Raw genomic sequence first — 20019 nt, 5'->3', positions numbered from 1 at the left:
AGACCCTACTGGGCACCATCTGGCGTTTGGACCCGTCTCCCAAGGCCACCAGGCGTGAGCTAGCCAGTGCAGCTAAGCCAGCCACAGCTTCCATCTGCTGTTCCTGTCCTGGCAGGAGCCACGAGCCCAGAGACAACCCCAGAGGGTGGATCAGCTCATTGGGGGAGGCACAACCCCATCCAGAGACCACACTGATTCAGCGTGAGCCTGTTTGGACCATCTGACTCCCTGCGATTCGGACCATCCAGGGTCTCCCTCACATCCCATTTGCCCGAGAAGACCAGATTCCAGGCCAGCAGTGGCTTCCCAATGATGCTGGGCAGGACAGGGGCACCATAGGAGGGTGAACAGGTCTGAGCCTCAAGGAACACCTTGGGATCAGCTGGCCGGGAGAGGCCGCAGGGGGACCAAGCCACGTCCACGAGGAACTGCCACAAGCTGCCTCTGGGTCACAGGCAAGTCCTCAGCTGCCCACGGGAGACCCTGACCTGCTTGTGGCTCTGCTCACAACAGCGCTCCAGAGAAGAAAAGCCTTGCCAGTCTGCGCCCGCGTGGGCAGCATTTGATCCCCCAGCGTTGGCGGGCGGCTGTGTTCATCTCCAAGCTACGGAATGCCCCAAACCCACCCAACTGGCTGCAGGACTGAACCACAGCCTTCCACCTGAGGGCGGGTGGCTGAGGATCCACGTGGATCCCCTTTATTCCACAAGCCACATGTAATGATTGCCTGAACCCAAATAAAACGCTCAGACTCCAAATCAAAGTTTAGGTTCTGATTTTATTTAGAATAGAGTGCAAACAGAAAGAAAGCTGAGAATGAGAAAAGCGCGCCCGAAGTCAAACTAAATAGCCCCGCTTCAAATGACGCCCCCCCCCTTCATTCATTACAATCCCACATTCCCAGGTGCTCCTAACGAGCTCTGCTGATCAACGGGCAGAGAGACCTTGACATTAAAGAGATAACCCAAACACATTCCTCCACGGCTGAGGCAACCAGAACTTTCTATACAAGGTTTATCAGCAGCACCCTCCCAGCCAGGAACGCGCGTCAACACTCTGGCATGCAAACTGTTACGATGTTCAGCAACATTGAAACAGGGAACATGACAGCACACTTTACTTCTCCTCCCGCACCCCAAGGACCTCTGCTCAAACCACACGTTTAACAGGAAACATCTTTATTGGCTGCTGCACAGAGCAGGGAAAGCAGCAGGCAATCGGCCTGCAGCTCACAATCCACAGTAGGCAAACCCGGACAGACCTGGGGGTGGGGCACGGCGGGGTGCGGAAGCAGCGCCAAATGGCCTGAGGGATGGCAGCCACAAGCTCCTCTGCCTCGGGAGGGAGGCTCTTCCGCGGCGGCACCGGAGGGAAAGTCCTCAGGAGATGCTTGCAGGCAGACTTGATCTCGGGGGGTGGGGGGGGACACCCCGTCAGTCCGTCCGCACAGGGGCTTTGGTGGGCCCTGTGTCCCTTTGGGCAGCATTTCTATTTGTGGCAGGATGGGACCAGGCTTGGCTCCTTGCCCACCTCCAGCCAGCACAGTTCAGCACCCCCAAGGCCAGGGAGCCGGATGCTTTGGCTGTGCGACCTCCTGGCCAACTGCCTTTCTCTTCTGGTCTGCAGCGTGGGGAGGGGCAGGCAGGAAAGCCACGCCCCCCAACCCTGCGGCAACAAAGGAGCCCAATTCAGCACAGGACTTTGAAACCAAAATTGCTTAACTATCCATGGTCAGATTACAAGGGAGAAAATCTGGTGCCAGGCCCTCTGCTGGCTTTTTAAATGCCTCCCCTCTTTGAGCCCAGAGCAGACCAGGCGGGTTCCATTATTTCAGGAGCCACCAGGGCCAATATTTTGGGAGAGTTTGCACAGCTAAAAGCCGGCTGCACTGCTGTCAGGAAACCATGGCTCTGCTGTGAAAGCTGTCACGGTGAGAAAGTGAGGGCAGGCTCCTACCCATTCAAAGGGCCCTGGGGTGGGCAGGCAGGCCTCCCCATCTGCCAAAGGGGTGGGGTGGGAAGAAGACTGGGATTCCTGCTTCCTTTTTGTGGGAAGGGGAGACAAGCACACACCAAGCAATTTCAGCACCCCCTCCCCAAATTGCCAACTAAAATCCACGGGGAGACGCCTCCACCAGGTTTCTTCTTTGCCCCTTTCTTGAAGATCCAAAGGGAGGCTCCATGACCCAGGAGGACGTCCGCTGTCCAGTTCATTCCACTTTCTGTAGGAAGAAGAGACTGAGATGGGAGGAGGTTCAGGCGTGGCTTTTTGGAGCAACCAAGCCCAGCTAGCGTTCCATCTTGGGGGGGGGGGGGGCAGGCAACAAGGACCCTGCCTGCAGATCTTCTGCCCCAGCCGGAGGCATAACCAAGAGGCCACGACCGGCCAGGCGCAGGATGTGGGAAGCTCACCTTGGACTTCTCCTTCTCTCCGAACACTGCAAGAGAAGAAGCAGCCTGGGTCAAAGACGACATGGTGCTGCCCTTTGACGGGGCGGGGATCACGAGCAGAAGCGAGCACTCACTCACCTTGCCTGGAAATCGCCTGCAGAAAGCCAAGAAGTGCAAAGGCAATCAGGAAGAGGCCAATGACGTCCTCTACAGAGGGGCCCGAGGACCCTGGAAAGGAAGGGAGGCGGGAGCCCCAGAAAGCCAACGTGACTCCCCCGGCCCTTTGGGGTGCCCTCCCAGACACCTCCTCCGTCAGCGCTTCCCACACGAAGGTGGCTCCGGTGACCTCAATCAGAACCCAGTGCCGCAAGAGCTCACCTCCTGTGCAAGAGGCAGGGGTGGGGCAGGGGAGCCCAGAATCCTTTGGGTGCTGGTTGGGGATTCTGGTAGCTGGAGTCCCAATTCAGCTGGCCCAGATGTTCTCTTAAGAGCAGCACCACGTCGTCATACCAACAAGCTGGCTGGTCTCTGCCATGGGCCCCAAAGGCCCTTGCTGCATCCAGGGCTGATCGCACCCCGAGCCCGCCCAGGATTCTAAGGTTCGGTCTGCAGGATTTGACCACCCTCCGCAAAGGAGGGCCCCTTGCAGCGGAGGATCTGCACAATCACCGCTTTCGGTGCACCCTGCAGGGCAGACCAGCACAGTGTACCCGGGATTCACCGCCTGCCTCTGGGACCAGCAGGACCACAGTGCCAACCGAAGCCGTTTCGTAGTTGTTGGTCCAAAGAGTTGCTGTTCCAGTCCCGCCAGGCAGGGGTGTTGGGCCCCCAGGGCCTGTTCTTCTGGCCCCGAGTCAACCCTGACTCGGGGTGGGTGCATGAACACCCTGCAGTTCTTGCCACAGCTTTGGAAGTAGTTTGCCCTTGCGTCCTTACGGGGGGGACACCCTCCCCCCGCAGCCTCCCTGCTATTCCCCCCCACGTGGTCACACCCCCCATGCCTACCTGCCACGTGCAGCTTCACGGCCTTCTGGAGCCCTGCCCCGCCCAGCCCCACATGAGCCACATGGCAACTGTACGAGGCCCCCTGGTCTCCTGGCTGGACAGGTGGCAGGCGGGCATAGCTGGTGAAGCTGTAGGTGCCGTTGGGCGACTGCCGGTGCCCCGATTCCCAAGTGTCCAGGAGGACCTCTTGGGCCTTGCCGGGGCTGCGCTGCTTCCAGACCACGGAGACGCTCTGGGGGTAGTAGCCAGTGACCTCGCAGGCCAGCTCTGTGTGGGTGCTGGGGGGCACCGAGAACGGGTCTGGGCGGAGGGTCACCTTGGGTGGCTCTGGGGGAAGAGAGAGGGGATGGGTCGCAGGGAGGAGGCAAGGCTTTTCCCCCTTTTCCTCCCAGGAAGACGAAGAGAAACCAAGTCATCCATCGGCTAGAAATATCTGATGCTCAGGAGCAGGGACTAGAAGATTTCTAAGCATTGCACAAAATAAAGTAATGTCTTTCTGGGCAAGATTTAGATCCTGTCCTTCATTCAGGAACTCAGATGGCATACGCAGCACTCCCTCCTCCAGTTTTCTTTCGCAACAGCCCTGTGAGGCAGGCCAGCTGAGGGTGAATCTCCTGGGCCTCCCTGCTCTAACCCACCCCTTCACCCCGCCCTGGTCGCTGAGCCCAGCAGGATCTCGGCCTGCTGTGGCCAAAGAACCAAGTCAGCATTACTTGAGCTCAGCGTTTGCTTCCAGCAGAGCCCCAGCATTTTAGAATGCGCCGGTGGACGTAGCGCTCCACCAGCAGAGGCGACTCCCTTGCTCTGCCAGCTCCAAAGCTTTGCCGGCCTCCAGCGCTCCAGCCCTCGGCTCCCAGCAATGCAATCCAGGCAGGGCCAAACTGCCTAGCGCTCATCCGAGGCCTGCACTGGGGAAGGCAACAGGAGCCTCCCAATTTGAATAGCCCCCCCCACCAGGGACCAAAGGAACTTATTATTTACTTATTATTCGTTTAATTTTTATCCTGCCTTTATTATTTTTATAAATAACTCAGAGCGGCAAACATACCTAACACTCCTTCCTCCTCCTATTTTCCCCACAACAACCACCCTGTGAGGTGGGCTGGGCTGAGAGAGAGTGGCTGGCCCAGGTCGCCCAGCCAGCTTTTGTGCCTAAGGCAGGACTAGAACTCTCCTACCACGCTGATTGGCACTTGGGCTGAGGGAGAGCGACTGGCCCGAGGTCACCCAGTGGGCTTTCATGCCTCAGGTGGGACTAGAACTCACAGCCTCCTGGTTTCTAGCCCAGCATCTTCACCACTAGGCCAAATATCCACCCCAAAGGATTCCCTCCCAACTGCCCCACAAGCAGGCTCGGCAAGCTGGGGAGAAGTTGGGGGAGAACCTGCCTGGCCTGTGGGCCTTGGAACCACCCCAGCTGCCCAAAAAGGCAGCCAAATGGTGTGATGTTGGGGGGGGGGCTGGAACCACTCACCCACGATCTTCAGCTCCACAGTTTGCTGGGCATGCAGGTGGGGCAGGTAGGCGGAGCAGATGTAGATCCCCTCATGGTGCACCTGGACGCCCTGCAGCTGCAGTGAGATGTTGCCACTTGTGGGATCCAGAAAGAGCCGGGCCCCGTCCTCAGACACCGAGACACGCTGGGCAGCTCCGTCGTAGGCCAGGATCACCCGCCCTGCCCCGCTATGCTGGTGGCGCCACTCGACGGAGAAGGCCACGGATGGAGCCGAAAAGCCACAGTCGAGCAGCATGTCCTGCCCCAGGCGGGCCTGCAGGTGGGGTGTGCGGGTGAAGACAGAGAGGACCGCTGGGGAGGAGGAGAGGCCTGGTCAGCCGGCCCCAAGTCCACCTGGTCAGCCGAGGCCGCAAGGCCCCTCAACATATCCTGTCCCCACCCCCGCACCAGGTTTTGCGGAGAGACCCAAATTCCCTGGGGAAGATGGCACCCATGCTTGGGGCTAATGCCCGGCCCAGGGCCTCCGCATCAACCTTTGAGGGGAGAATTCTAACTTCAAAAATCAGTGTTTAATTCCTTCCAAGGCTTTAAAATTCTTCTTCTTTTTGCTAATTTTAAGCCTGGATTTATTTTGTTGCTTTATGCTCTATGTTTAATTTGTACTCCTAAACAAGTCCCGTTCCTGCTAAACAAAGAGGAAAGAAGGAAATAAAATAATAAAAAATCTGACTAGTTCCCTTTCTGCATTCTCAGCAACAGAAAATGACTTTCGAGGATAAATTGTTCGAAAGAAAAATGTACGCTTTATTCCACTAAATATAGGCTTCATTGGGGGCATCAAACTGCCCCCTCTTGCTGAAATCTTTCCCACCAACCACAATCCATGGGATATGTTGAACTGCAACTCCCATTCTTCCCAGCTGGCTGGCAAGATGGATCTTGTCATCCTGCCCATCTGGAGGGCGCTATATTTGGGTTACTACTTAAGAGTAACCCTATATAATCAATCCAGGATTGTTCTTGTTTGTAACAATATTATTGCTCAGAAGAAAGGGGCAGCCAAAGAGAGCCCCCCATCAGTAGCCCCCAATTTGAATTCATGGAGGGATAGGCGGACCCATACCTGTTAATACAACCAAGAAACGGGACCATTACTGAGCGTGGTAATGGTCCCGTTTCTTGGGTGTGTTAATATTTTACATTGTTTACTTGGCAGCCATGTATACTTATTTTGTATTGTAACTATTTTAATTGTAATTGCTTAATTGCTTTATGGTTTTTATCACTGTAAGCCGCCCAGAGTTGCTTGCTGAGATGGCTATAGAAATCAAATACATACATACATACATACCTGTTGCTGTGGTGATCCTGCTAGCCTCTCGTTTCCCAGACAACGGTGCCTCCCCGTGCAGGATGCTACTGACCCCGAAGTTCACCTCTGGGTTCTGGATGGTGGCGATGACCCACTGGCCTTCCAGGGAGCGGGGGCAGCCCTTCTGCCCCACCAGCCCTGCAGCCCAGGGCACATGGGCCTCTTGGGGGTGGTACGGGTTGATCTCACAGGCCACCTGGGCCTCAGTCTCTGGGCTGGGGAGATCGGCCCCATGCCAGAGGGGGTGGGCCCCGGGCTCTCTGCCACTCCAGAGGGTCCCAGATGGGTCTGTCCAGAGGAAGGAGAGATGGGGAGGTGAGTGAGGTTCCCCCCCCCACCGCCGCTGGCCAGGTCACTCAGCCCCATACTTGTGGCCCCAGGGCCAGGAACGCCCTGTGGCTGATTTGGCATTGTGAGGGTGGCCTCAGATAAACGGACTTTAAGGCTGGCGCCCACCGCGAAACCCTCCTTTCGCACTTCAGCCTCCAGCGGTCCGCCCTGCCCCTTCCCTGCCTGAAGAGAGCCAGCTCCTCAGGATGCCGCCGGCTCCAGAAGGGGAGAGTCGCCCGCGGGGAAACAGCCCCCACCAGGCTTCGTACCCAGCAGCTGGAAGGCCAGGCCGGGCTCCACCTCCGCGGGCAGGTCGGGCTCCAGGGAGGCTTCAGGCAGGCGGCGGCCCGGTGGCGGCAGGATGAGCACAGCGCGGCGCTGGTTCAGGTCGCTGGGCAACACTGACCCGCGGCCGCCGCTGCCTCCCGCCTCCTCCACGAACCAGCAGCCCAGCTTGGCCGCGGCGGCGGCTGAAGGCGGCGGCGACGCGCTCAGGGACGCACCTGCAGGGCAGACGAAGGCGGTGAGCCGGGCCGGCGAAGAAAGCGAAAGCGGAGCTCTCCCGAGCGGGGAACCCCGCGGCGCTTCTTCCGGCCGGCGCTCCCTCCCGCGCCCTGCCGCGGGGCAGCTCGCCAGCCCCTGCCGGCGAGCCGGGGGCCGGCGGTCGCCGCGGCTTAAGGGCGCAGAGCCGGGACCCGGCGCCGCCTCGCCTCCCCCCACCCCTTCCCCAGGTCCCGGGCGCCCCGCCCCATTTACCGACGAGGAGGAGGAGGAGGAGGAGGACGGGGCTCTGCAAGTTGCCGCAGGCGGGCGCGGACGAGGTGGCCATGCCGAGCGGGATCGGACCAGCGAGGATCGAGCGCGGGAGAGCGACGCTGCGCGGTCTCCTCTGGCGGCGGACCCGCTTTCGCTTTCGGCGGAGAAGGAAGCAGCGTAGCCGGGAAGGGGGCGGCTGGCCTTTGGCGCCGGAAGACGGGGCTGCCAGCTGCTCTCCGGCGCAGAATCTCGGCCAATGGCCTCGGCCGCTCCCTTGGGGCTCCTGCACCCCAAATTGTCCCGGCGGCGCGGAGGCTCGCTGGTCCACTCGCGCAAAAGCGTCTGTCGGCACTGGGCTGATCGGCCTCGCGGCCGGCGGGCTCAACTCTTCTTTCGGGGCAAGGAAAAAGTGCCCCCTGCGTGGTGGTGGTGGTGGTGGGGGGCAATTTCAGCGCCGAAGACTCTTGACTTCTTTACAACAGGCGAGCGGGTGCTGGAAGCCCCCACCACCCGGAAACACCCAGAAGGACCTTGCTTTGCTGCTGAAGATCGGCAGATGCCAAGCTGGAACATCAGCTCCGCTCTCGGCCCAAATAAAGCCCTCAAGTTCTCTCTCGCCTTGCCTATTTCGAGACGGATGGGCTTCCTAGGAACCCTTTGGTGCCAGGGAGCCTCATTGTTTTTCGACGAGCGTCTGAAAAAGAAACCTACGGGGTGGGTTCCAGTCTACTTTCCTTCCTGGTGGGGCAATTTCATCCCTGCAGTGATCCCCAGGGGGCTGCAGGTAGTAGCTAATCCCAAGACAAGTGCAGCCAGGACCTGGATAGTCCTTGGATGGGAGACCACCAGGGGATCCAGGGATTAGAATTAGGAAGTCAACAGAGCATCCCAGAAGGCAGCAGGGGCAAACCCCACTGCCTCATTATCTGAAAAGGGCATGGAGGCCTCCCGGCAATGGCAGCTCAACTGGAACAGCTTTCCTTTCAGCCTTGGGGGAGCCTGCCCTGGGGAGGCGGGGTGTGATTTGCCAGTTCAAAGTGTACTCCAAGCCTCAGGCAACAGCCAGGGAGTGGGCTTGTGTCAGTGTGTGCTGAAAGCAGACATGTCCAAACAGGAGTTGCAGCTTGGATTTTACCACAGACAAAATACTTGGTATTGGCTCCCCGCCTGTATTTACACCTTCACACCAGATTAACGCTCCCACTCCCCCCAATATCCCACAGAGCTGCAAGGGTGAGGCAGGCCCAGAGGAAGAGCCCACTGAGGATGAGGGGGCAGGGAGCTCCAAGGGGAGCATTTACAGGGGCCCCGTTGGAGGCCCTGCTGGAATGGCCCCTCGAAGGGGGCAATCTTTGGGCCTCCAAAACTGGTGCTAGCGATGGCTCCCCCCCGCCCCAATACCAAACCCATTTGGTCTTGGGTGTTTGTCTCCAACAGAACCTGAAACAGGGCAATCAGAGGGCTCTCCAACTTCTTCACCAGCAGCTCATTCAGCAAGGTGAGGGCAGATGTGGCCCAAGGGCCTTTCCCCAAAACAGACTCTGAGCTCTATTACTATATGTATTCCCACATTTTGAGGAACACGATCTTTCCCCTTAACTTAGGATTTTCTTCATTAAGTATTGCTTTTGTCATCCTAGTTTCAGACATGGACCTCTTCCCAAATTCAGCCTTTCTGTCCTTCGCTCCACCCTTCCCTTCAGAGGGCCTCCCTTGCCCCTTTCCGTCCTTTCTTATGGCAAGAGGCTCAAGAATTAGAAACTGAGGCAGGGCTAGAGTGTGGCAGGTAAGGCTGGAGACCACCTGGCACCGCAGGTACTGCGGGTGTCAAGGCACCACTCAGGAAGGGGTGAGCAGGACCTCCGTGGGAAGGAGAGCGCATCTGCAGGAAGCATCGCCCCCTTCTTCCCTTCTGCTCTGCACTGGCGCCACCCCATCTCTAGGGGGATACTGGAAGGGTGGAAGGGGCCCAGGGGAGGGAGTGAAGGTGATACAGGGCTGCAGGAGATGCCCTGTGAGCACAGGTGGAAGGAACTGGGGATGCTTAGAGGCAAGATGAGGGCAGGAGACACGGAGGCAGTTCATTTCTCTAATGGGACTCTTTTCATGGCCACAGACACAACAAGGGCTGAATCAGTGGGTTTAGGCTGCTGTTCCTCAGACCCAGCTTAAATTTAAGGCAGAACATTGGAACAGTTGCCTGGGGGGTGGCTGCAACCATGGGGCAAGGAGAGCCTCTGGGCCTCCTCCCACAGAGCTCACCTGCAGCAGGGGAGGGGGCTCCCCATCTCTCCTCGTCCCAAGCCAGTCCCAGGGACAGCACCAGCAAAGATCCAAACCAGGCAGGGCTTAAACAGCAATAAATATTTATAGAGAATTTGTCGCTTTCGTTTTAAAAAATGGCCCCAACCAAATTGAAGGACAACATATTTCACCTAAGAAGGAACGAATGGGGGAGGGGGTCTCAAACGGTGGGAGGGGGGAGGAAGCTTCTCCTGGTTCCCCACATGGCTGGGACAGGAGAGCAGAGCACAGCCGTTCTAGGAGGGAGGGGTCTGGAGGGGCTGGTGCGACTCCCCCAAAGCAAGGGGTCCTCTCTGGGCACACAGCCAGCTTCTGGCTCTTGGACTCATCCAGCCAGTTCAGAACTGCCCCTCCATGAAAGATCCCCCCCGACTTCTCCCAGGGCAAAGCAGTGGCTCTTCCCAAAATGTCTGCACTCCCAAGGCAGACACACACCCAGAGGGAGGAGGAGGAGGCTGCTGCCACATCAATGGGGCCTCCCCCTGCAAATGGGTCAGAGGGGGACATTTAGTGCTGGCTGCTTCCCAGGCAAGTCATCCTCTTCCCCCAAAGGGGATTTTAGGCAAGGGCTGCAAAAGAGGGAGGGTCTGGGGTCCCACCCACCCAGCTCTAGGCCTGTCCAGGGCCTTAATGCACCTCCTCCCAGGCTTGGCCCATTGCATGATGGGAAGAGCCCGGCCAAGCAGCACACCTTCATCAGAGGAGAGGCTGGAGATGTCCACAACCACCACCCCACCCGCAGAGGCTGCAGGGCTTGTCCAGGGAAAGGGGTCCGGCGGTGCATGGCAGTCAGTGAAGGGGAAGGACTCCAGCTCATCTGAGGGCCAGAAGGGTCTTCCTCACAGGGAGGGCGACAGGTCCACAGCTCCCCTCTTCACATCTTGCTACTCCCCGTGAAGCCCAGTTCACTGCGTGGTGACCTCCCGGTGGACCATTCAGCATCGCCTGTGACACGGGATGGCGACGCCTCCTTCTTGGCAACCCCAGAGACCACAGAGGTGCCTGAGATGCCGCCACCACCTCCACCGAGGCGGTGGCGCCTCTCGCAGTGGCCTTTGTGGCGCATGAAGCTGTCACGCCACATGAACTTCTTGGCACAGACGTCGCACTCATAGGGCTTGAGGCCCGTGTGGGTCTTCATGTGCTCCGTCAGGTGGTGCTTCATTTTGAACTTCTTGTTGCAGACGGGGCAGTCGAAGGGGCGCAGGTTGAGGTGCATGTTGACGTGCCGGTCACGCATGCTCTTGTGGGAGAAGGCCTTCCCACAGTGGCACATGAAGATCTTGTTCCCATCCCCAGAGCCAGCCGCCAGCTGCACGGCCCCGTGCTCCACGGGTGCCTGTGGGGGGAAGATCACAATCTGGTTGCCTTGCATGTCCATGGGTAGGAGGGGCCGCTGTGAGAGGGCACCTGGCAGTGGGGAGCCCTCCTCCAGGCCCTCATAGGGCGAGGAGAAGTCCTCAGAGGACTCGCAGAAGTTCACCTGCTCCTCCAGCTTGGCGCCACTGGGGTCGGTCAGGGTGCGGACATCACTGATGCTCAGGGCGGCCTCAGGGACTGGGCCAGCTGCCACCGCCTCCACGGGGTCCTCATCCTCCTCGCAGGTGAGCACCAGGTCCTCCTGCGCACGCTCCTTCTTGACAAGGATCCACTGCTTCTGGGGCACGATGCTGGGCCGCACATAGGCCGGGCGGCGGCCCTCACTGCAGCCGAGCTCCCCGCCGCCATCACTGGCATCATCGTCTGTCTCTAGGACGAACCTGCTGCCCCCGGCAAAGGGGTCTGGGCCGTGGGAGGGGCCCTTCTCGGCCCGGAAGACGACCTCCTCGTCATCCCGCTCACTGGCCACCGAGCCGCCCCGGGGGCCGCACTTAGCCTGGTCGGGGCCCTCGCCCGCCGAGTCACGGGGGCTGAAGTAGTTGCTGCTGCTGGGTGACTGGTTGTCACTGGTGCGGCTAGAGTGAGCCCGGGAGGCGCTGCAGGAGGAGGAGGAGGAGGCGACGGCGGCATGGGCGGAGGGGCCCGGGTGGCCTGCCCGGCGCTCCTTGAGCAGCTCTGTGCACTTGTCCACAATGTGCCACATCTGCAGGACGCTGCCCACCGTCAGGAAGTTGACGATCTCGTCGCGGGCCATGCGCAGCCGGCCGGTGTAGGCCGAGCCCAGCACCATCTCGAAGGCCACGGGGTCCATCACGCTGGGCAGCACCACCGAGGTCATGTTCTTCAGCAATACCTGGTCGTGGAAGTAGGGCGAGGAGGCGGCCAGCACCGCCCGGTGGGCGCGGAAGACGCGGCCCTGCACGTGGATGGCGATGTCGCACAGCTTCCCCTCCACGCGCTGCTGGTTCAGGCTCTCCAACAGCGCGCTCGTCACCTCCGGGAAGTCCACGTGCACCACCGCCAGGCCCGCGGCCGGAGTCTCCATGGTAGACTGCCCCGCGCGGGGGACGCTCGGCGCCCCGCCGCTCCGCTCCGCTCCGCCGGGAACGGGCCTCGCGCCGGGCGGCCTCTTCCGCTGGGTGCCGCTGCCGCGGCTCCGGCCCCGGCCCCGTTTCTGGCCCCGGCCCGCCCACGGCGAGAGGATTAAAAGCGGCCGCCCTGCAGGCCTCGCCCGCCCCGGGCCGCGTCGCCTTTAAGGCCGGGTTTCTGCCCGCCGACCGCGCACCGCCCCCTCTGCGCACGCGCGGCCCCGCCCCCACCCGCCCGGAAGTGGGGGAGAGTGGCGAGCACGAGCCCTGGAGGACGCGCGGGGGAGGCTCCGCCGCGCCGCCCCCGCCCCCCCCCGCGGAGAAGAACGAGCGCAGCCTCCGTACAGAAAAATAGTCATTTTTATTTCTGATCCGCTTCCCGAGTCACGCAACTGCCCGCCCCCGCTTGGGCCCGGCGGGGCTACTCCGAGTCGGAGAGGACGATGATCTCCTCCGGGTCGCACTGGGTGGCCACGCTGGTCTGGGGAAGGAGCAGAGAGCGGTCGGCGGCCCCAAACAACACCCCCTCCCGCCGCCTTGAAGAGCCGCAGGGAGCCTCCGGGCTCTGAGGCTGAAGGGGCTGCTCCCCCGCCTGCACCCCCACCCTGGAACCCGGGCGGGAAACGGCCTCTGAGGCCGCCGCCCCTACCCCCGCGACACCCACCCTGGAGAGCAGCTCCTGCTGCCACAGCTGCTGCAGGGCTGGCAGAGGACTGCCCTGGGTGCTGGTGACCAGGCCCAGGCCGGGTGAGTCGGCACGGGTGGAGTCTGCCAGGGGGGGCGGGCTCCCGGGTAGCAGCAAACACGGCCTCTCCTCCTCCCCCTCTGAGCCGGAGCTGGGCACCTCGATGCAACCGCCACTGCTGGGGAGAAAAAAGTGGGGAGATGCGGCTCAGCAGCAGCCCTCCAGAGCCCTTCCCTGTGCCCGCCTGACCCTCACCCCCCTCACCTGCTGAGGACCGGGTGCCCCCCCCAATGGCTCCGCTTGCGTGGTGGCTGGGTGCCAAGCTCCCCGTTCTCCAGCAAGCAGCTGCGTTTGGGGGGCAGGGGGCAGGTGGGCTCCTGCTCCCCCTGAAGCGGTGGCAAGGGGGATGGGGGTGGTGTGTCCTGGTCCTCCAGTGGCAAGATGTCCTCGATCTCCAGGAGAAACTGCTGGGAAGTGGAGTCACCAGAGGCTGCGAGACCTTCCTCTTCCTGGTCCTCCTCCTCCTCCTCGTCCTCCTCCTCAGTCGAAGAGTACAGGACCACCTCGGGCACCTCCAAGTCCATGCGCTGGTCAGCCTCTGCGTCCGCGGCAGGGGGGTCCTCATCTGTGCAGGGGCGGCGGCCAAGGTCAGCTCCCTGGCAACAGTGCTCTTCCCACCCCCAGGTTCAAGAGCAGGTGGGGGAGCCAGAAAAGGGGCCAGCAAAACAAGGTGGTGGGAATTGGGGGGGGGGTGTCTAACAAAATGACAGATCTTGTGAAAAGAGGAGCGTTGCACAAGCAAAGCACTCACAAGCCAGCAAGAACCCTCTGAGGAACTGTGGAGCAGGCAGGAGATACCTCCAGGCTATTATTGCACACGCAACCTGCGGAATTCATTGCCACAAGAACAAATGCGTTCGGAGGATAAGGCTTGAGTTCCCAGGAAAGAAGACAGGCCCCTCTGTGCCACCTTACCGCCCACCCCCACAGGATACCTGGTCCAGGGGCTGCATCTGCCGCCGCCTCCTCCTCATCTCCGCCATCCAGGCAGTTGGCCAGTTCTGCTTCTATGTCAGACTCAGAGGAGTCTTCCTCCTCCTCCTCCTCCTCCTCCTCCTCCTCTTCCCATGCTTTTTTTTTACTTGTCTCTTCTGGGCCTGTACTGTCCTAGTGGAAAAGCAGGGGGTGGGTAGGAGCTTTCCACTTGTCCCTCCTCTCTCGGGAGAGTCCTGCCTCCCCCTCGGCCCAGCCCCACTGTTCTGGATCACGCAGGACCTGGCCAGAGGAGGCCCCCCAGCACAGAACAGTGGGTTTTGCCTTGCTAGGGAGCGGGCTATATCTCTGCCAGCCCTGTGAGGTAGTCCAGATCAGGAGGCCACTGCACAGGGAGGCCGGGACTCTCATCCCCCCAGAGCATCTCTGTGCACTGAGAGTTAGAGAATCTTGCAAGCCTGATTGTGCCCCCACTTAATACCCCAGTTGAGTCTGGAACAGCCAGCCTGATCCCCTTCTTAATGCTATCTCTGCCCTCTTTGGCAGCTAGTCTTCTTTGCAGCCATTTTGTGAGCGTGCCCCGGCCCAAGAGGGCAGGGATACTGTTCCAGACCCAAGTGCCCCTCCCTCCCTCCTCCTGGTGGGTTCCCATTTGGGACCGAGTGCCCCAGCAGAGCTTCAGAGATGGGAGAGCTGCTGGGCTGCGATAAACCCTGCCTGGGGCTCTGGGCCCTGTCAACAGTGGGGGGCAAGGCCCCCTCCCGCCCCATAGCCTCAAAGCCAACCCTACCCCTAACCCTCCGGCCCTGGCCCGGAAATGCCCCCCGCTCTGGAGTCCCAAAAGGGGCTGCGGAGGGTTTCACGGCCAGGGCTCCTGGCTCCGTTACCTCTCTGTCGGCTGCCCCCGAGATGGGTTCCCCATGGGAGGCCAGCTCCCCCTCTGTGCCTCTGTTGGCTCCGCTGGGACTGGTGCGCGCCCCTCCGCCATCCAACCTGAGCCGCCTCCCTCCCTGCTGGTGGTCCTCCTCCTCCTCCTCGCTCTTGTCCTGGAGCTGGGCGAACCGGGAGATCACTTGCTCCAGCCGCTGTTCCGCCAGCTCCTGGTTGCGCTGCAGGCGCTGGGCCAGCTCCCTGTCGGCCAGCGCCGGGTCGGAGTCTGTCCAGGCAGAAGGGCGGAGGCTGAGTGGTCCACTCAGCCCTCCGGGCCCATGTGCTCCCACTCCGGGGGGGGGCGAAGGCTGGAGGAGGGCTGGGCAGCTGCTGCAGGGCCCCCTGGGAAACCCCTCTCTGGGTTCTCCCAAGCCCACAGAAAGCTTGCCCGGTCCTCGGTGGCCCCTTGGACCCCTTCTGCGCCCCCAAAGGGTGGCCCTGGAGCAGGGGCCCCCGCCTGAGACACGCAGGAGGCCCCCAGAGGGCCGGTGCCAAGCAGCTCCTGGCAAAGCCTTGGGGCAGCCCTTGGCAGGATTGCTGGGCAGTGATGGCAGGGCAAGCCCTTCCCCTCACCCGAGGGGACCTGCCCACTCGCTGCCTTGGCTGTCTCAAAGACATCAAGAACTAACGTTTGTCTCACTTGGCTTTGGCCCACCCCCCCTTCCTGAAAGCTCAGGCACCGTGGTGGGGCACAGCTGGGGACCTCCTCCCTTTTATGGGGAACAGCCTCGAAAGCCCCACCCAGAATTCCTTCCAGAAGCTCCGGGGGAACTGCGTTATCGCAGCCCCAGCCCCCCCTCTCCTGCAGACCAGGCTCCCCTGAACCTCCTTGGCAGCTGAAGGCAGGTGCTTCCGCCCATCTCTCCGGAACCCACGGAGTGAGTGGCAGCAAGTGGCTTCCTTTGAGCAGAATTCGGATTGGGGGGGGAGAGGACGTGGCAGGAGAAAAGTATCCCCCCACCCAGAGGACAGAGGTGGGGCGAGGGCGGTCCAAGCGATGAGGCGGGGGGCGGTTGGCGGGCTCCCTGGGCCTGAGCTCTGCAGGGCAGGGCTGGGGGCCCCATGCCTGGAACCAGGAGGCCACCCAAGGGCAGCACACCTGCCTCCTCGCAGGGGCCCAGCTTGGCCGGCCTGGACCTGAACTGGTCCAACACAGAAGCCCAACCCCTCTGATTAGAGTTCTGTTCAATGGAGTGGGTAAGCCTGGATAACAGGGCCCAGATTAGCATCTGGTGGGAGTCCAGCCTTCCTGACAGCCAATCGCACTAGAAGTAGATTGCAGAAAAGCAGTCTGGTTAACCTTTTGTGTCCCCAAATTGGTGGAACTGAGGAACTGCCCTATGCAAGATGGGATCTGTGTCATAAGGCACCAAAATAGGGCTTCTGGGTTGAATTTGGGGATGGCAGGGGGTTATTTCAAGCCAGTACCTCCCCTCTGGGAACCAGGGGCCACCAAGGAGCGGCCTGGGGCCCAGGCACTGTCCCCACGCCCCCGACACTCACTAGGCTGATACTGGTCGGTGAGGTGGCTGCCAAAGTTATAGATCAGGTCGAGGCGCCGCCGCTTCTGCAAACGGGCACCCACATCGCGGAAGGCATCTGCAGCCATGATCTCCATCTGGCGCTTGGGCAGGCCCAGGCTGTGGCGGGCATTGGCCTTCTGCACCACCTTGAGGATGTCGGCGAAGTCCGGGAAGGCCTCTGGCTGGTTAACGAGCCGCTCGATGCGGCGGTTGACCTCTGGGTAGCACGTCCCGTGGTAGGGGATGCGCTGCTCAATGACCCGCCCCGTCAGGCTGTCGCAGTCCTTCAGCCGGCAGAGGAGCTTGAAGACGCGCATCAGGCGCTGCTTGAGGCGGCTCTCCTGGAGGTAGGCGGAGTCCCCGCTGTCCAGTTCGGCCAGGTCCAACTCCCGCTCCTGCAGCTGCCGGATCTTGTCTGCATAAACCCGCAGCAGCTTCTCCAGGTAGCGGATCTGCCGCTTGGAGCCCACACAGGGCTTGGTGGGCTCAGGCGGCGCCTCAGAGACAGGGGCGGCCGCAGCCCTTTTCTTCTGAGAGTGGGCCCGGAAGGTGGTGCAGAGTTCGTTAATGTAGACATAGATTTTGGCTCTCCTGGCCTGCACCCGCGCCAGGCACCGGCTCAGGACATTGCGGAACTCCACAGAGGCCAGGTACTCTGGGTTGGTCTTCTGGTGCCGGCCAGACAGGTAGGAGATGACCTCGGGGTGATCCCCAGTGTGCTTGGAGCAGAAGGCCACGAACTGCAAGGGGAAAGGGGGGCAGGAGGAGGTGCTGCTCAGGGAATACGCAGGCTACCCTCTCTGCAATTCCTCCCAGGAAGAAAGTGGGAGAAGAAAGGAGGCACCTGGAGTTGCTGAGCCGGAAGGCGACATCCCCGCAGAAATGTACAGGGCAAGGCAAGTCCCACAGCCCCGGAAGGAGAAGCCTTCACAGGGGCAGACTGACAGCCACAAAGCCTCTGCCCCCTTCGTAAGAAAGGTCAACCCACCATCGGAGAGGGGGCCAAGTCAAAAACTAACAAGGAGAAATTTGAAAGAATCCAATAGGAGAGAAAATATGTAGCTCGGGGTTGAACTGTGGAGTCCTTGGTGCTCTCTGGGCTTGGTGGTTGGCTTGCAGATGTTCTGTCGCTCATCGTCGCTCATCGCGGCAAGGGGGGTGGGGTTTGCTCCCTGCTGCTACTCAGCAGCTTGCCCTACCATTGTTGGTGGGGTGGGGTTTTCTCCTTGGATACCCAGCAGCCTTATCAAAAAGTGCCTGACTGCTCAACGCACGACTGCACAACCGACACAAGCTATGAAAAGGATAACACTGCCATATACAAAAAACATATCTGAAACAACCAACAGACTATTACAACCACATGGCATCAGCGTAGCACACATACCAACCAAAGCCCTCCAAAGCATCTTAGCAACAAGGCTCAGAGAGCACCAAGGACTCCACAGTTCAACCCTGAGCTACAAATATTCCCCTTGATTGGTAAAACATCTTAAGTAAACCCAAAGACCCAGCAGCCCAAGAAGGAAAAACAGGAGTCACCTACAGCACACAGCACAAGGACTGCTGACAGCTGCTATGGATGGGCTGTGCAGAAGATTGGAAGAGGCATCCATGAACACCCACAGGCAGTCAGGAAAGTCCCGATTCTGACCACACACAGGCGCACACAGCCATAGTTTCAACTGGGAAACTCTGGGCACTAAGGCCAAGCCAAATCCAAAAGATGCAAGGGAATTCATTCAAAAGAGACAGTAAAAAAGCTAAGATGGAAACAAAAGGTCCAGAAGACACCCTCTCCAGCAGCCCGCACCCAGATAAGCAGGGATTCACACCAGACATAGAATCAGGCAGAAAACAACACCCTCATCAAGGGGCTGCCAAGGAGGAAACTGCACCCCCGCCAACACGGGCAGGGCAAGCTGCTGAATACAAGAAGGGAGCAGACCCCACCCTCCCCCGCCCTGATCTGCCTGGCTGGGTGAGGAAGCGTCTGCACACAAACCGCCAAGAGGAATGAAAGCTCAGCAGGCAAAAGCAGAAAAAGGATGCTGTAAGGTGGGTGTGCACATCTGGAGAAGGTGAGTGGGTTCGCACTGCGGGGACCAAGACAGTGAAACTTCGGCTGTGGAGAAACCCACATACCAAGCCTTGGTCTCCCTGGGATTCTGGGGAATAGGAAAAAGACAGGATGGAGCCTTGGAGATCACTTCCCAAGTGCCTGCCTTGGGTAGGTGGCAGCTTTGTCTAGTGTCCTGGGAAAAGGGGAAACTTCCTGATAGCAAGATCGGTGCAGCAGTCTGCCTGTGGAGGTTGTGGGGTCTGTGTGTCTCAGGGATGGTGCAACTGGTGCATGTTGCAGGAAGTTGGACCAGGCGGTCCTTGAGCTCCCTTCAAAATTCTAAATTCTAGGATTCTACAGAAGCACCTATGACAGGTCCCCAAATAACAAATGGGCTCATTGGCCACTAAACTACCCCCCACTCGCAGTAGCACGAAGCTCCATAAGCATTTCCCGCGATCTAAATACATTTTTGCATAAATCGATTCAATCAGTCAGGTGGGTGGAAATTGCAGGAGCTTCTGAACTTCAAAATCAGCCAGGCCCCGCAGCACCCTCCCGCAGTACCGGGTCAAGGAGACACCACCGGCTTCCTCCGGGCGAGGCTGCCAGCCCTTGTCCGTGGCAGCTGCCGCCCGAGGACCGGCGGGGCCCCGTCTCCCCCTCCGGTCCGCACTAACCCTAACCCTGCCCGAAGGCCCGCCGCGCTCACCTCCTCGAAGAGCCGTTCGTTCTCCGCGCGGAGCCCGGCGGGGCCCTTCTGCTCCGGGCTACCATTGAGGGGCCGAGGGGGGGCGCTGGGGCCGGGGGACCTCTCCCGCTGCGCGACGGGCGGCGGCGACGGGGCGCTGTCTTCGTCCAGGACGATGATGCAGTCGCCGGTGCGGGGCGAGGAACTCATGGCCGGCCGGGCGGCGGGAATCGCCGAGCGGGGCCGGGGGGAGCGTCGCCTGGCTGCGAGAGGAGCGCCGGGGGGCTGAGCCGGGGGCGGCCGAGGGTCCGGGCCTAGGGAGCTGGGGGTGCGGCGGGGGACCCCGGCACCCGGGAAAGCGGGAGGGGCTGAGTGGCCGCCCCGCGAGGGGGCCCTGCCCTGGGGAGGGTCTCCTTTCCGTCGGGGGGCAGGCCGGGAGGAGCGGGGGAGGCCCCGCGCCCAGTCTGCCCTCGCGGCCGAGCGGGCCGTGCTCACCAGCACCGGCCGGTCCTCCTGAGCCTTCGTAGCGGCGGCGGCGGTGGCGGCGGCGGCGGCGGCGAACGCCCCAAGTTTCGATTCCGCTCGCTTCGGCGCGGACTCGCGTCCTCCCTCCTCGGCCACTGCGCAGGACCGGAAGTGGAGGCTCCGCGCCGCCATATTTCTGTACGGACAGGCGAGGCGGCGGCGGCGGCGGCCTTGTGCTGCTTCTCCGGCAGCAGCGGGGGTCTCTCCCCGCCGAGGACAGGCCGCGCCGTTAAGAAGATCGGTCCCTTCATCCTCCTCGGTCCCCGCAGCGATTGGACGTCGCCATCTTTCCGTACAGCGAGAAACACTCTCCGGCGTCTTCCGGCACGTGACCTGCCGGTACTTCACGTGACGCTCGGTGGCCACGCCCCCTCGGGGGCCGAGCCGTCCTCGCGCTCCGCGGTGTCTGCAGACTCCGTCTCTTCGCGCTCGGCAGTCTTCAAACACGCGGGACCGGAAACAAGACCCCAGATTTTCGCCTCTCCCCACCCGTCCGCGGGCGGCGCACCGGTGCGCACGCGTTTCCTGT

At 61.0% G+C, this 20019-nt stretch overlaps 3 protein-coding genes across 4 annotated transcripts; all 3 read right to left on the bottom strand.

Moving 5' to 3' along the window:
* Positions 1-1700: 1700 nt before the first annotated feature.
* Positions 1701-7755, bottom strand: TAPBP (TAP binding protein). Its single transcript, XM_063296093.1, has 8 exons — positions 7310-7755; positions 6823-7056; positions 6203-6511; positions 4870-5202; positions 3396-3722; positions 2529-2618; positions 2412-2437; positions 1701-2221 (listed from the first exon to the last, which is right to left on the bottom strand). The coding sequence occupies exons 1-8, from the start codon at positions 7380-7382 to the stop codon at positions 2210-2212; spliced, it is 1404 nt and encodes a 467-aa protein (XP_063152163.1). The 5' UTR covers positions 7383-7755; the 3' UTR covers positions 1701-2209.
* Positions 7756-9690: 1935 nt separating this feature from the next.
* ZBTB22 (zinc finger and BTB domain containing 22) lies at positions 9691-12221 on the bottom strand. Of its 2 annotated transcripts, XM_063291197.1 has the most exons (2): positions 11097-12221; positions 9691-10952 (listed from the first exon to the last, which is right to left on the bottom strand). In XM_063291197.1, exons 1-2 carry the CDS (start codon positions 12036-12038, stop codon positions 10488-10490), a joined length of 1407 nt encoding a protein of 468 aa, XP_063147267.1. In that variant the 5' UTR covers positions 12039-12221; the 3' UTR covers positions 9691-10487. The 2 variants fall into 2 exon arrangements, with proteins under 2 accessions (XP_063147267.1, XP_063147266.1); XM_063291196.1 differs by having other exon boundaries at positions 9692-12221.
* A 244-nt stretch (positions 12222-12465) lies between these two features.
* DAXX (death domain associated protein) lies at positions 12466-19642 on the bottom strand. Its single transcript, XM_063291195.1, has 8 exons — positions 19461-19642; positions 18987-19228; positions 16193-16952; positions 14647-14915; positions 13762-13933; positions 13031-13391; positions 12746-12944; positions 12466-12562 (listed from the first exon to the last, which is right to left on the bottom strand). The coding sequence occupies exons 2-8, from the start codon at positions 19173-19175 to the stop codon at positions 12503-12505; spliced, it is 2010 nt and encodes a 669-aa protein (XP_063147265.1). The 5' UTR covers positions 19176-19228; positions 19461-19642; the 3' UTR covers positions 12466-12502.
* Between the last annotated feature and the right edge of the window lie 377 nt (positions 19643-20019).

The sequence above is a fragment of the Candoia aspera genome, chromosome 2 (assembly GCF_035149785.1).
Source record: "Candoia aspera isolate rCanAsp1 chromosome 2, rCanAsp1.hap2, whole genome shotgun sequence".
NCBI lineage: Eukaryota > Metazoa > Chordata > Lepidosauria > Squamata > Boidae > Candoia > Candoia aspera.
This window is presented reverse-complemented; position numbering and strand designations above follow the sequence as displayed.